The 16,896-nt window shown below is 33.5% G+C and overlaps 1 protein-coding gene across 2 annotated transcripts in view; it reads left to right on the top strand.

Annotated features, from left to right (window-relative positions):
• LOC141493007 (protein FAM3C) overlaps positions 1–16,896 on the top strand; it is a 53,593-nt gene that overhangs the window by 25,167 nt on the left and 11,530 nt on the right. For both annotated transcript variants that reach the window (XM_074193818.1, XM_074193819.1), the window contains 4 exons: positions 1,403–1,426; positions 2,665–2,788; positions 9,780–9,838; positions 13,965–14,015. In XM_074193818.1, the coding sequence (XP_074049919.1) occupies positions 1,403–1,426; positions 2,665–2,788; positions 9,780–9,838; positions 13,965–14,015 (258 nt within the window). The remainder of the gene's footprint in view (positions 1–1,402; positions 1,427–2,664; positions 2,789–9,779; positions 9,839–13,964; positions 14,016–16,896) is intronic.

The following is a 16,896-nucleotide window of genomic DNA, read 5'->3' on the forward strand; positions in this document are numbered from 1 at the left end:
TCCAAATTTCTTTCCAGTTTATTGCATATTACTCCCCCTCCCACAGCACAACTAGCCTTTTCTTTTTCCAGTCACACAAGTCTCCATGTCTTTGTGAGGCCCATCCCACATTACTGGATAAACTCTTCTCTTCTTCCTTAGAGACTTCTCTTTTAAAACACAGCTCAGGATTCTGTCATTTTACATGGATCCTTTTCAAATCTCCCAGCTAGGGATTTCCTTCATTCAAACTACTTTGAATGTTTGCTTTTATTCATTTTATATTTATATTGTACATATTTTTATATGTACTTGTTTGCTTCATTTCACTAGGTAAGTTCCTTGTGAATAGGGATAGTTTCATTTTCATTTCAACTACCTCTTAATAAGTCCATGATTGGTTAATTGTTTGAACAGGAAGGTAAAAACATTCTCAACTATGGTATATAAACAAAAGTCAAAGAAATTCTTTGTTGTTTACTTCAGAGAGAAGCCGGAACATAATTTTATTTCATTTTTTAGGCCTACATGTAGAAGAGGTTGTAGATTTATTTAGAGGGTAAAAGTGGTCCAGTGGATAAAAGTTAAATGGAGACATATTTTTGACTGAATATAAAGAAAAATTATCTAGGTTTTTTTTTTTAGGTTTTTTTTTTTGGCAAGGCAAATAGGGTTAAGTGGCTTGCCCAAGGCCACACAGCTAGGTAATTATTGTCTGAGGCCAGATTTGAACTCAGGTACTCCTGACTCCAGGGCCAGTGTTCTATCCACTACACCACCTAGCTTCCCCAAGAAAAATTATCTAAAAAATAGAGAAGACCAAAAATGGAATGGCTATTTTCTTAGGTGCAGTAAATTGCCCATTAGTGAAATTGACCAGTTAGAAAAAACTGAATTTTATCGAGTATAGAGGAAATTACGGTATAGCATATAGATTGCTTCTTTTAATCTGTCTTTGTGTTTAATAACTTAATAGTTTCTAGTTGTTTGAATTTATTTTTTGAAAATAATTTTCAGATCTCTCCAATAATTTTGAAATGATACTTTATTGCTAGCAATGATGGCTATTGAATATGTGGGAATCAAAGTTTAATATATGGAATGTCTGAATGATTAGACCTAAAACTTAGGATAATAACTAAAGATGAAAATGGTATTTATTATCTATATTAAAACATGCCACACTGTATTCTGTCTCATTATAGTTTATTATATTTGTAAATTATGGGTATTTTGAATATGTTAACTATTTTCTTGCTGATTTTTCTTTCAAAATGCTTTATTTTCCTTGTAGAAGAGGTTATATGTAAAATAATAACAAACAATAAGCATATTTTATGGGCTTATTAAAAATTCAGTAGATACATTTCATGTTGTTTCTTTGCCTGAAGGTAACTTGACTTTTATGTGTTTTTTATTTTAGCAAGATCAGCATTGCAGATAGCTTGTAAGTATTCTGTATCTCAAAAGAAGTTTGTTTTCAAAAAAAGTTCAGTAATGTGCAATTTTTTTAAGGGGGCATATTTTCCACTGATGTCAGTTTGCCAGTTATAAAATTCAACATACAGAATTGATCTAGAAGTAAGATAATTTCAAATGAGAAATAGCTTTAGTTACTTTTCAATTTTTACTGAACTTGATAGGCATTTGTAGAATTAAAAAAAGTCTTGACAACTATATTTAGTATAGTTGTTTTTCTTTATAATACTATGTATTTCATTTTATTCATTTAAAATGTGATTTTTGAGAAGGTATCTAGGCTTCTCCACATTGTCAAATGAGTCTATGACATACACACAAAAAGATTAGGATCCCTTCATTTTACCTCATTCATTAATAGTAGAAACTATAGACTTTATTACCCTATTTGTTGGTTTACAACTTTTCAAATCCATGGTAAAAAAACTAAGATGAATGGAAGTTGGATGCATGACAGGTGACAGAATGGAGAAGAGATATTTACTCTAAGGGAGCTAGTGTATAAATAAATACACCCAAATACATTATGCTGAAATTATGCATTTATAGCTATCTCTCTATATATAGACTGGTCTTTTAGCACAGGGTCTGACTAAATTGAAAACTAAATTTAGGGCTCAAAAATTCCCTAAGTGGCAAGAAAGTGAAACCATTTAACTAATTCATGAGCTCAAATCTACCCTCCCTCTTGATCTTTTACTTTATCTTTAGTATGGCATATTTTAGTAATGCTACCTAGGACCTTTGGATTATAAATTCTGAGAAAACAAATCCTCCAGTATAAGCTTTTTTTAAGGTGTAGGACTACATATATACACAGAGTTAGAGAAGAATATATAGCTAATTAAGTGTTTGAGACCAAATTTGAACTCAGGTACTCCTGACTCCAGGGCTGGTGCTCTATCCACTGCACCACCTAGCTGCCCCAGTTTCAGTTTCTTTTGAAGTAATCTGATCTAATATGTAAAGGCATAAAGCAGCTAAATTACTCTCTCAGAATTGTTCAAACCTAGTTAGTGACTTATAGGGATTAGAACTAAAATCTCCTGATTCCCAGTTATTTCCATTATGCCATTTCATTTTTTTTAATTCAAAAGATGTTATTAACAATTGATTGGTCACTTAGTGTATTGTTTACTTTGCAGTTAGAAAGAAGAATAGGTACTATTATTATTTTATTTTAAAACTGTATCTATTTTCTCCAAGATACAAAGCCTCCCAGATATAAATGTGGCATTTCAAAAGCTTGTCCAGAAAAGCATTTTGCTTTCAAAATGGCAAGTGGAGCAGCTAATGTCGTTGGCCCCAAAATTTGTGTGGAAGACAATATGTAAGTATTGTATTGTAAGGTGGTATAACTTGAAACAATAATTTCATGAATTTATCATTTTAACATAACTTCCAAAGCTGAGTTGAAAGCTGAAGTTAATTTTTTCATATTTTAATCTCTAATAATTCATGTAAATAGGACTTTCCAGGTGATGTTTTCTCATTCATTACTTAATTTTTAAAGATGTACTAATCTATTTTTCTAGAACTTTTAAGAGAACTTTGTTTCAGACTTAGAGAATGATGTTGCATTAGATAATGAAATAATATCTTCCTTTTTGATTTTGCACAAGTAGTGTTCTAACTCTGAATTGCATGTCCTCCTGACCTCACAGATCCCTTAACTTTCTTTAAAATATAGCTCAGGCACATCCTTCTTGACTACAACTATAACAAGAACTAGCATTTATATTGTGTCTTCTATGTGCCAAAGGGCCTATTAAATGCTTTATAAGAATCTCATTTGATCCTCAGAACAACCCTGGAAAGCAGTGCTTCCCTAATTTTATAGTTGAGGATACTTGGAATCCTAGAAATCTGATCTTCAGATGAATTTATTTTTATATATTTACAAAGTTTATATATTGTAGAGGCAAGGAACTGTGTTCTTTTTAGAAATCTTTTAGAGATTTCTGCTTCTGTTTCTGACAAAACTAACCTTTGTACCTTGTATAATTTAATTTTGAACTTTGAGATTCAAAGGTCAACTTTTAGTTCACTTTTAATGATAAATATTTATTAAGGCATTTCAAAAAACTTTATTTCATTATGTGCAGAATCAAATATTTCTTGACTAGTAACTAGTGAAGTAATTTTCTTAAAAGTACTAACTTTAGGAATACATCTCTAATTTTGAAGGTTAAAGTAATCAACAGAGAAACTTGTTTATAGTTATTGCGACTAAAGTGATTTTAAAAGAAAACCATCAAAAGCTAAATTCTTTTTATAGAATTGAGCTAAATTGATGCTCTTGATTTTTGATGTATTTTAAACATTTTTCCAAATTGTATATTCCCCTCTCCCCCAAAGTTGGTATTATTGTTTGCAATAGAATGAATTTATAAAAACATAGTTCCATTTGTAAACTGTTATCAGCTTCCATAGTGCATTTATCAACAAATCAAATGTTAGAAGTATCTTGAATATTCCTTGCATAGAATGCTAGGTAGACTTCCTACAAAATTCATTTTTAGAATTGATGATAGAATACAAACATGAGAAAATAATCAGATAATGAACCTCTAGGTTTCTCAATTTGGTTATTTATTTAATTCAATAACGTGATATTACAAATGAGAGATTCCAAGATCCAGAGAGGCTAAATGAGTTGACCAAGGTCAGATAGCGACAGGCAGAACTAGGATGTACCTTTGCTTGTTTGATTTTCAAGTTCAACTGTGCTTTCGCCATATTGCCTATCTCAAAACCTATCTAGGTTAGACCTTGGTTGGAAACTCCAGGCATCAAAGCACTTTATATTAACTTTTGTTGCTAAGGCACTTGGAAGGGCATGCTGCAAACAAGAATATATTTATTATAAAAAATAGTCAGTAATATATAAGCTGACTGTGGTGAATAAGAATGAAACATAATGTCACAACTAAATGACAGTACAGCACTTCTGTGGTTGCAGTAAATTCTATTTTAAAACTTTTCTTGTTGGCTTTGGGACTTGTTATTTAATACTGGGATGCTAAATACAGGTTCTGTTGTTATCTTAAATGAATAACCTGTTTGAGTCATTTTCTTTGGTAGATTGAAGGTATTGGCTTAGTAGAGCTTTAAATTTTGATTTTATAGGGATAGTAATTTGAGTCTGCTGTCACTGACTTTTGAATATCTTGCATGTGCAAGAATGCAATAAATAATTTTTGGTTGAATTAAATTAAGTGTAATAAAATGTATTCTTTTGATGTTTATATAAACAATTTTTTTGGCTAAACCTTTGATTTCCTTTCTATAGTGAGCTGTGGTGAGCCAATTCTTATCATCATTGCAAATTTGTAATTGTTCTGTAATTTAATTATTTTCAATTTATAATCTTAGTTACCTGGAGCACTGAAAATGTAAGTGATTTGCTTGCCCAAGGTTTCACAGCTGTGGGAAACAATCTTTTAAATTCAGTGTATGTACTTCACAACTTTAAATACTTAAGTTATATGTTAGGATACTATATTTGAATTGTGTGGTACTATTTTCTCACTTACAGACTTAATATGGCCATATATCTAGCTGTGAAAAATGTGTGATAAATTTGTAGATGTTGACATTTGTTTTAATTAGTATGCTATACATTTAACTGGAACATTTTCTTCTATTATATATATATATCTTTTCATCTAGTTTGACAGATGACGAGACAGGATTCTTCTGTTTGAATGCCTAGCACTGGATCACATTTAGATATCTACAGTATTGATTCTGAAATAAACTGGAAGTTTTTGATTGTTAACCTTAAGGGAAGAGTCATTAACCTACATGCATGTATGCTTACTGCAGAAAGGAGCATTTCGAGGGAAAATGATATATGGGTGGTTACAAGTTAGCAAAGAAAATATGAGCTTTCAGCCAGAGAATATTGATTCTAAGTCCTAGGCTTTCAATGGGATGTAGTGGGGTACTATTTAAGGATTCAGGATTTGGAGTCAAAGGATCTAGTTTTAAGTCCTAGCTCTGCTGCTCAGGGTCTCAGTGACTTTGGGTAAGTCACTCAGCTTTTGAGTTTGGTTTCTAAATAAAGAAGTTGGACTAGATTACTTAAGTTCTCCTTAGTTGCTCAAAATCTAGGATCCTATGACTTTGGAGAGAGAATTTATTCAGCTGTAAAACTGGGATCTTGTCTGACCTTTATTCCCTCATTCCCTCAAGGCATTCTAGAATATTAGTACTAGAATGGAATGTTGGAGGTCACCAGATTAGGAAAATGAGGTCCATCCAAGTGACATGATTTGCCCAAGGTCACACAGCTAGAATGCAGCTGGGTCAGTTCGACTTTGAAAGTTCTTCTAAGGAATGTGTAATTTTTTTTTCTTGTGCAAAGAATTTTCTTTACCTGAGTTTCACATGTTATTTAAAACAAGATTGGGGCAGCTAGGTGGTGCAGTAGATAGAGCACCGGCCCTGGAGTGGAGTACCTTGAGTTCAAATCTGACCACAGACACTTAGTAATTACCTAGCTGTGTGGCCTTGGGCAAGCCACTTAACCCCATTTGCCCTGCCAAAAAAAAAAAACCAAACCAAAAAACCTAAAAAAAAAAACCCTAAAAAAACAAGATAGATAATTCTTTAAAGATCGATTTAGGGGTTCTTATGGACACTTTTGGCAGTCTGGTGAAAACTTTGAACCTCCTCAGAAAAAATTTAAATTCATAAAGTTGAAAGACATAGACTTAAAACAATTGAAGTAATTTTATATGTAAATAAAAATATTTATTAATACTTATCCTAGTGTTTAAGTTCATAGTTCTTTTTCTCTTCCCTCTCTGTTAGACCCTAGGTTAAGAACTCTAGTGCTAGAACCTAGAAAAAGGTAATGTTATGGATCATAAATTATAGGAGAGAAAAAATAAAACTGCCAGTTTTTATCTGGTAACTGAAAATGAAAAGAACATTTTTATTTTTATTTTTGGTGTATATATATATATATATATATATATATATATATATATATATATATACACACATATATATATACATATGTATGTGTATATGTATATATGTGTGTATACACACACAGCCAATTTAGGTTTGTACAGTTTCCATCTATGAACATTTACAAACTGACTATGAAAAAATGAACATTTGCTATATCATAGAATTTTGGTAGTTTTTTAAGGAAAATGTGAGTTTAAAAAAGCTGTGAAAGAATTTAAATAAAAATGCATGAAATTTGAAAGTAGGACGAACAAATACAGCGTGGCATTTATAACATACAGTAATTGTCATTAAATTCTAGTTTGAAAGAATCAAATTATGAAGCATGATAAAATAAAGATAATTCTGCCTTTTGGTTGACTTTAACTGTAATACAGTCAAAAATCTGTAGACCCTTTGCAATTTTAATTCACCGCATTGCCTGATTTTTAATTTTGGCAAAATATCCATGTTTAAATTAGAATATAGAAATGCTGCCATCTTGTGGAGATCTGTCATTCAACTTTATCATTTATTTTTTCATTCCCATAGTATTCAATTTATTTCAAGTAATGATACAACCTTTATAGTTGCAGCAAATTATAGTATGAGTTGCATATTCCTAATTTGTTCCTGTTTGGATAAAAGTGTGCCATCATCTATCTGTGTACTAGCAAAAAAGATTACATTGGGATTTAGTATTAAAACTAAATTTCTGTGAAAGAGTTTGGGCTGTCACCTAATAAGTTAATCAAACCTTTTGTAGTTCAGAATATAATTTATTAAGAATTTCTACTATCACAATGCTTATTTGTACTATCACAATGTTTATTTCAAATAAACTTTTGAGATTTGATTTTTCAATGTGGTGCGCTAAATATAGCAGATTTGTTCTGGATTTAGTATTATTATTATTCTTCCTATTTTACCACTCAACTTTTTTCTGACTTCTGGCCCCCTTATTCTACTAAAACTGTTCTTATTCAAGATTACTAATTATCTTAGTTCCTAAATCTGATGAACTTTTATCAGTGTATCTCTGACATTTCCTTAGCTTTTGACACTTAATTTCCACCCTTCCTCAATATTCTTCTTTCTTTTTTCCCTACTTCTTTTGCCTCTACCATTCTTTCTCAACCTTCTTTGCCAGATCGTTATTTATGTTCCTTCAGTACACCCAAAAGATCTGTCCCGATTCTGTCTCCCTTCCCATCCACCCACCCCTGTATATAGATATCAGTTCTCATTGAGATCCTGTCAGCATTCATGGATTAAATTATTTTTAAGCATATGATTTTTAAATCTTTATCCTTAATCAGTCTCCTCAACTCTTAACTTTTGAGTATCTTATAAGCATCTCAAAAATCAACATGTTAAAACATAATTCATCTTTGTCATCCCTTGTCCCACCTCCCCTTGCTTCAAACATCCCTATTTTCTTTTCTTTGGAAGGCAATGGGATTAAGTGATTTACCCAAGGTCACACAGCTAGTGTGTCTGAATTTAGATCCTCCTGATTCCAGGGTTGGTGCTCTATCCACTGTGCCACCTAGCTGCCCCCATCCTATTTCTTTTTAGGACATCTCTCTTTCTAGTTACCCAAATAGTTTAGGAGAATGCTATAGATATACCTTTTCTAGATTTTAGGCAAGCATTTGATAAATTCTCTCGTGCTCTTCTTGGGGATTTTGAATTAGTCAAATGACTAGACTAAAAGAGTAGTCATTAATGGTTTCTTCAGGTTTTTTTTTCTTCAGGGACTTTCCTAGTAAAGCATCTAGGAGAATTATAAAAAGTTTTTTTAATTAATGGCTCAAATGAAGGCATGGATGGAGTGTTTGCCAAAATTTGCAGTGATAATGTCTAAAAAAGATATCTAAGAATAGATGATGAATTAAGATTTTGTCTGATGTTAAGAAATTTAATAAGATAAATGCAGGGTCTCTGACTTGAGTTCAAAAAGTAATACAGGAAGGAGCAGCTAGGTGTCACAGTGGATAGAGCACCAGCCCTGGAATTAGGAGGACCCGAGTTCAATCTGATCTCAGAAACGTGATATTTAGCTGTGTGACCTTAGACAAGTCATTTAACCCCATTACCTTGTAAAAAACAAACCAAAAAAAAAAGCAATACAGGAGACTTGGCTAGATCTTTTGAAAAATATCTAAGGGGTTTCACTAGATTATAAAGTCAGTATTATGAACTGTATGACAGTTAAAAGAAAGCTAATATGGAAGACTATTAAATAGTGCCAGGGACTAAAGATGATAGTTCTACTATACTGTCTTCAGTCTTTAGCATGACATTTTAGCAAGGACAGTGAGTAAGCAGTTTGATGAAGAGTCTTGAGGCCATTATGTAATACTGACTATTGTTTTGCCTGAAGATGAGAAGGGGAAAGAAAAGAAAAATCAGGATAACTATTTTGAAATATTTTAAGGGAATACTCAGTGATAAAAGGAGATAGACTTGTTTTATTTGGGCCCACAGGGCAGAACTAGTTGATATGAATGGAACTTGAGGAAAGTGTTAGATAATTCTTAGCCATTTAGCTTTTTCAAGATAATATTCATGTTAGGAATAATGCTTTTTATTTGCAAGTAACTTGGGGGGGGGTCGCTGAATAATTTTACTGCTTTTATAAGTTCAGTGCAGTCTATTTTTCTTTTCTTTTTTTTTTAAGGTTTTTGCAAGGCAAACGGGGTTAAGTGGCTTGCCCAAGGCCACACAGCTAGGTAATTATTAAGTGTCTGAGATGGGATTTGAACCCAGGTACTCCTGACTCCAGGGCTGGTGCTTTATCCACTACGCCACCTAACTGCCCCTTTCTTTTTAATTCTTGACCTAGAGTGGCACAAATCTTATTTTTCTTCTTTCTTGTATATCATATTATAATGAAAGATGGAAAGTAGATTAGGTCAGTTGTTTGAATATTTGAAGGCAGGTGTAAAATGGTTTATATAAAATATATATATATGTATATATATATATATATTTATAAAATCTCATAATTGCAATACATACGTACTATGAGCGATTCCTTAGGAGATATTTTCCTGATCTTATAATTCAACAAGAAACATCTTAATTTTTTTTACACCTTTTGTAGTCCCAGTCTTTTGACATACTGTTTATATTTAAGAAGTCTATTGGATAAAGTTTTTAAATAATGCATTTATAGAAAAGTAATATATTTATACAAGAGCAAAGATTTAATTTTTCTTAGATTAAATTTATACTATTAAATATCATATACACTTAGTTCTGTTCATTCTGTTTTTATTATTTCATTTTTAGATCTTGTATATACTTTGTAAAATAATTGCTTCTGAAATTTGTCGTATTTTTTTCTTCTTCAGTCTAATGAGTGGGGTAAAGAATAACGTTGGAAGAGGAATCAATGTTGCATTGGTAAATGGTATGTGTAATTTAGCTTAGTCCTGTATTCCAGTGATCTAGAAATGGAGAAGTAAGATATATCCCCAAATCTAAAGAAAAGACTAGAAAGTGTTGTTTTTTTAACTGACACCAAAAGAATATACATTTTATGATTGGAATTGTTTCTCTTCTCAGAAATAACCTTCCGTACATTGTATTTTAGGTTCATTACCTTTTCATTAAGCTACTTCCTGAATATCATTAAGAAGCAGACATTCAAGCTCTAACCCTACCTGACCCCTGATTTTAGTCAATGAAAACATGTTGTAAATTTGGGACTTTAGAGGATCAGAGTATGCTGAAGTGAAGAGGGATAATGTAAGAACAAAGAGAAATTGTGTGCTTGGAATTAAAAGAGAGTGAGAATTATAATATTTTTCTAGTATTGACCAGGGAGAATTATTGTCTTGACTAGCTCATGCAAATAGCTGACCTAATTAGACAATATGTTCCTTTAGTGGAAAAGATCTTATCAGTTTTTCAGAACTTGGTTTTCTATATAACTACATAACATTCTTTTTTTAATGTGCTATTTCAGATCGATTTTCCAAACTGACCAATCCATACAGATAAATATTCACCAAACTCACTGTAAATTAATAAATTGGCAAGTTGGCATGATCTCTTTGAACTTGGTTAGCAGTTACTAAATTATTGAAGTCTTCACGCCCTAGTGAATTGATAAAATAGTTTCTGAACTTGAAAAGTGAAAACTATGGTCTTGTCCACCAAGGTATAACATCAGTCATGAGTTCAGTGATAAAATAAATGCTTTTATCCATTTTATAGCAATAAATGTAACTCTTTTATTAAAGATTTTATTTATTTTGAGTTTTACAATCCCCCCCCAATCTTATTCCCTCCTCCCATAAATGTAACTCTTAAGGATATTAGAATGTGGAAGCTAAAGCTGCTGTAATCTTGGGCAAATAAATTGCTTACATGTATCCTTCTGCAAACCATAAGATAGTTTCTACCCTGAAATTCTTGGATGAATTCATTTTTGTATCTGAGCATTTAGTTTCAATCAAAGAAATAAAAATAGTACATAAGCATAAAAATAGTGTTTCCCTTACTTTTTTTTATTTCATCTAAGAAATATATGCTTTAGTGAATGGAGGAAAGTGAAGAATCTTGGTTATATTTGAGGACAAATTAGGTTAGATGAAAGGGAAGGTACGGAAATTTAATGGTAGAAAAGAAAGATGTAGAACTCTGCTAGCATTTTTAAAAAGTCTTTACAGCAAGTGTCTCTATCAGGTCTAAAAAGAACAAACTTTAAAAACTGTTAAAACAAATATGTACTTAATATGAGCTAGACATTTTGTTAAGTATTAGGGGCACAAATGCAAGCAAAATAAAAGAGTGTCTGTCTTCAAGAAGCTTAAAATTCTAATGGGAGAAGTATACAGAAGAGAACTAAATAAAGGGCAGGGGAAACAGAAGGAAGATATTTGGTACAGGGATATGTTTATGAAATCCAGAAAGTCAGAAACAGGCCAGGACAAGGTTGAGGATAGTCTCCCCTGGAGAAGGGGGTGGACCTGTGGAGGAATCTTATGAGGTAAGCTTCAGGTAAGGTAAACTCTTTTAGGACAAGAAGGCCCCAGGTGCTGAGGAAATTGCCATGTTGAGCCAATAGTAGAGAAGATCTGGTTATGAAATCCAGAAAGTCAGGGATGAGGCTGGGAGCAGAATGTTCCCCACTATCAAGATATATTGTATTCAACTATATAAGAACAAGAGTCCTTGTTCCCTAAAGAAGTGGTCAAAGGATATGATTTAGGCAGTTCTCAAAAAAAGACAAGTAACATCCATATGAAAAAAATGTTTCAGATTATTAATGCTAAAATGATCATGATTAAAACAACTCTGGAGTTTATCATGCACTATTTAGGTCATCAAAGATACCAACAAAAGGGAAGGTTATTGGAGCTATCCTAGCTCAGCTACTCTATTGGATTGTTGATGGGATAGTGAATTACTTCATTCAGTTTTTTACAATTTTTACAATTTTACAGTTTTTGCCCTATCTTGCTTCTCTTCCCCCACCCCCCACAGAAGGCAGTTTGCTAGTCTTTACATCATTTCCATAGTGTGCATTGATCTAAGTTCAATGTGATGAGAGAAATCATATCCTTAAGGAAGAAACATAGTATGAGATAGCAGAATTACATAATAAGGCAATCTTTAAAAAATTAAAGGTACATAGAAAGCTTTTGGTCTTTGTTCAAACTCCCCAATTCTTTCTCAGGTTACAGATGGCATTCTCCATCACAGAAATCCCCTGATTGTTGACCTGTTGGTATGAGCAAGTCCATTAAGGTTGATCATCACTCCCATGTTGCTGTTAGGGTTTGCAGAGTTTTTCTGGTTCTGCTCATCTCACTCAGCATCAGTTCATGCAAATCCTTCCAGGCTTCCCTGAATTCCCATCCTTCCTGGTTTCTAATAGAACAATAGTGTTCCATCACATATATATATACCACAGTTTGTTAAGCCATTCCCCACTTGATGGGTATTCCCTCAGTTTCCATTTCTTTGCCACCACAAAGACAGCTGCTATGAACATTTTTGTACTGGTGATGTTTTTATCCTTTTTCATCATCTCTTCAGGGTATAGACCCAGTAGTGGTATTGCTGGATCAGAGGGTATGCACATTTTTATTGCCCTTTGGGCATAATTCCAAATTGCTCTCCAGAAAGGTTGGATGAGTTCACAGCTCTACCAACAGTGTATTAGTGTCCCAGATTTTCCACATCCCTTCCAACATTGATTATTGTCCATTCTGGTCATATTGGCCAGTCTGAGAGGTGTGAGGTGGTCCCTCAGAGATTTTGAAAGCAACTTGGAACTGTGTCCTAAAAGTCACTAAATGACATAGTCTTTGACCAAACTATACAACTATTAGGACTGTCTCTTAAAGAGATCAAATACATTTATTACATCATAGAATTCAACTTTAAAGGACTTGAGAACAGTGCAGTAATCTACTATTGGACCCTATAGTCAGGAGGACCTGAATTCAAATTCAAATTCAAATTCAGACGCTTAAAGCTATGTGACCCTGGGCAAGTTACAACCCTGTTTGCTTTAGTTCTTCATTGGTGAAATAGGAAATGGCAAACCACTTCAGTACCTTTCCCAAGAAAACCCCAAATGAGGTCATGGAGAATCAGACATAACTGAAACAACTCAACAACAGTCAGTGATGAAGCTTGCATTCCATCTCCGTACAGAGTTTAATGATCTAGCAATGCAGAGTGAGAAATACATTTGCAGGCATGTCCAAATGTTTGAATTTATTTTGTTCAATTATGCTAACTTAGAAGGAAAAGTAGTTTTTCTGGGAGAATATTGATAGTGGTATTTTTAAAAAAGCACTTTTAAGGGGTGGCTAGGAGGCACAGTGGATGGAGCACTGGCTCTGGAGTCAGGAGTACCTGGGTTCAAATCTGGTCTCAGACACTTAATAATTACCTAGCTGTGTGGCCTTGGGCAAGCCACTTAACTCCATTGCCTTTTAAAAACCTTAAGAAAAAAAGCACTATTATTTTCCTGTTCTTTGTTTATAGACAATCTCTCATGTTTGCTGGAATTTGGCGGCATATACGTATAGGGTAAAGGACAAAAAAAGAACTGTCCTAGTGGTTAGCACTGTATTAGGGAACATTGGAATCCTTAGATAGCAACCTGGGAAGAGAAAAGAAATGGAACATTAGAAAACAGTGAAATCCCTGTTTTCATCTTACCTTTTTAAAAATCACTTTTATATTTTATAGTTAAAATTAAGTTATTAGGACCTAGCATTTTATTTTATTATTTTTATTTATTTTTTAGTTTTTTTTAGTTTTTGCAAGGCAGTGGGGTTAAGTGGCTTGTCCAAGGCCACACAGCTAGGTAATTATTAAGTGTCTGAGGCCGGATTTGAACTAGGGTACTCCTGACTCCAGGGCCGGTGCTCTCTCCACTGCATCACCTAGTGGCCCCAGGACCTAGCATTTTAAATTGTTACTTTTAGATTTTTAAAAAAACTACTCTTTAGTTTTATTTCCATAAGTTGAGTCATTACATATTTTGATTTGAAACATTTATCTCTTTATAGGAAAAACAGGAGAAGCATTACGCACGGAATATTTTGATATGTGGGGAGGAGGTAAGCAGTATTGTATTCTTCAGTGATTCACTCCTAGATCTTACATTGTCTCCCTGATAATTCCCTAGAATGAATGAATGAATGAATGAGCAATTTGTTATACACTGCTTTGTATTAAGCTCTGTATTAAGTACTAGGGATATAAATAGAGACATAAGAAGTTCTGATCTTCAGGAGATCCTAATTCTAGTAGAAGGAACATATAAATGTAAAACTTGTTTCAGCTTCACCACAGTTGGAAAGACTCAGCAGTACTTAATAGCTATGGCTAGGCAAATGAGGCATCTTTAGTGACATTTCTTTTAGAATTGTATCTGTTTCTGTTGTTGAATCTTTAGCTGTGCCAAAGACTTTAGTGACAATTTGGGGGACTTCAGAGCTGTGGCTGCTGAGAAGTCAGAGGTCACAGGGCCTGCTGAGGCACTTGTCAGACTACATCCCTACAAGATTTACTTTCCAAGATGATTGCTATAGGTGTCATGATGGAAACAGGCCTGGTAGTCTGAGGTACTTGTCTTGCTAGGACTCTTTACCTATTCACTGGTGGCAGTGGTGGAAGGATGGCCTGCTCCTCTTTAGGTTGCTACATGGATGATGGAGGACTAGGCTAGAAAAAGGGCTGGTGGCAGAAGTGGTAAAGGATCTTGGGCTAGCTCTACCTGGATGTGCGGTTTACTTTGAAGAGGTAACCATGATTTGACCCTCCTGACATGTTCTACTTCTTGTCCAGCCTTCAGGATACCCTATTGCTTCAGCTGGGTTAGTCTAGTCTGCTCTGCTGGCGGTGGTGGTAGAGGTGGTGTTGGTGGTTTTGTTCACAGCAGAGATGGTGACCCCTACAGAATTACTCCTTGATGATGACTAGAAACAGAACTAAGGATTTGGGACAAAGATTACATAAAAAATACACCCTTATTAATGGAGAGGGAAACAGAATTTTGACATTTCTATTTCTAATCTTGTCCCTTTACTTTGTTTTCTTAGATGATATTCCAAGTCTAAGTCATATGCTACCCTTTACATACGATTTGTAATTTATTTTAATGTCCTATCAGGTTTGAACATTTTCAGTTTATTATTTGTTAAAAATATTGCATGGGATTGCAAACTGAGAACTGAATCACTGTCTGGATTTTTGAGGTTGAAAATTCTTAGACCTCATTTTCTACAGTATGTGGGAGACTAAGGATAGTAGTAGAACCAGTTAGCTCACTCTCTAAATCAGAATCTTCTGTCTTTTTGATAAGATGAAACATTATTTTGATTTAAAAAAAAGGATAAAAAAATCCAACCCTAAGTATAACGAATCAAGCTTTTTAAAACAAATAGTTTAGTGCTTTCTTATGTTCATATGTAGATGGTCTCAAAAAATGAACTAGTGACCTACATAAAATAAACTTTTAAGTGTTGAAAAACAGCAGTCTTATGTAGCAGTAATAATAGAACACAGAATGTTAGTTGGAAAGGACCCCAAAAGTTAGTTTAACACATATCTGACTAAAAATCTGTTCTACACAATCCCTAAGGAATTAGTCACCTACTATGTATATGTATACTATTGTGTGACTGACACTCTTCTGAGGATTTTGAAGTACCTTCCTTGGTGGGAAACCATTGCTTGTTTTCACTTTTGAACAACTCAAATTGTTTGGAAATTGTTCTTTACATTGAACCAAAATTGCCTCTGCAATTTCTACTCACTGCCTTTAATTGGGCCTTCTAGAACCAGGCAAAGCAGGTAAGATGTTAATCCTTCTTTTCAATGCCAACATTTCAATATTTTAATGCCACTTTTACTGCTTCACTTTCCTCCTAAAAGCTATTTCTTCTTCTAGTCTTAGTTCAGATATTACATCTTAACATATAGGAACAGGTAGTCCATAATATATGTAGAGCATAAGAAGTAGGCATATTCAGGAAGGGAATTGAAACACAATGCAGCAAGCATTTATTAATCATATGCAAGATAATGTGTTAGGAAAACACTAAAGTTACTGGTGTCTTCAGTGAACTTTTGATTCTTCTAGGAAATCTAAACAAACAGTTAAATATAAGATAATTTGAGGTCGTCAAGAGGACTAACCAATTAGAAGGATAAAGAAAAAGATTTTTAAAACAATTGGTACCTGAGCCAAATCTTAAAAGAAGGTAAAGATACTAAGGTAGTATGGATTATCAGACTGAACAGAGATGGCATTCCAAGGTCAGGAAAGAGTAAGTAAGCCAGTTTGGCTGGTACTAGATTACATAAAAGGACCTGTCATAGCTTTAAAAAAAATAAAAAGATTGAGCTAGTTAGTTTGGGGTTTTAGATGCTGGATCAGGTAGCTATATTTTATACCAGCGGCAATAGGGAGCAACTGAGAGGCTTAAGCCAGGAAGTGATATGATCATACTTGTGCTTTAGGAAGAGGATAATATGAAATATGAAATAACTGTGGAAACAAAAGTTCGAGCTTCTAAAGCATATTGATTTACTAAACAGTGTTGCAGTGTTTGCCGATTGCATCACAAATCAGGACCAGGCCTACTCAGTTTGGCACTGGACCCCATATGATAGGGGAGACAGATTTTTATACATTAAAACAATGAATAGAATATATATATATATATATATATATATATATATATATATATATATACACATACACACACACACACATATATATATATATATATATATATATACTGGAATACAAGATTAAGTAATCTGATTCCTAAATGGAGGAAAGATTATCGGCTTTCTGAGTTGGGGTTGGGGGTGAAGAGGGAGAGTTGGGAGGGAGAGAGCAAATCGGTAGATTTTTCTGGCTATGAAACAGATTGCTACATTGGCAACCTGTGGAATTTACAGGACCATGAAACTTAGGTCTCAAAATGA

Source organism: Macrotis lagotis, chromosome 7 (genome assembly GCF_037893015.1).
Source record: "Macrotis lagotis isolate mMagLag1 chromosome 7, bilby.v1.9.chrom.fasta, whole genome shotgun sequence".
Lineage (NCBI taxonomy): Eukaryota > Metazoa > Chordata > Mammalia > Peramelemorphia > Peramelidae > Macrotis > Macrotis lagotis.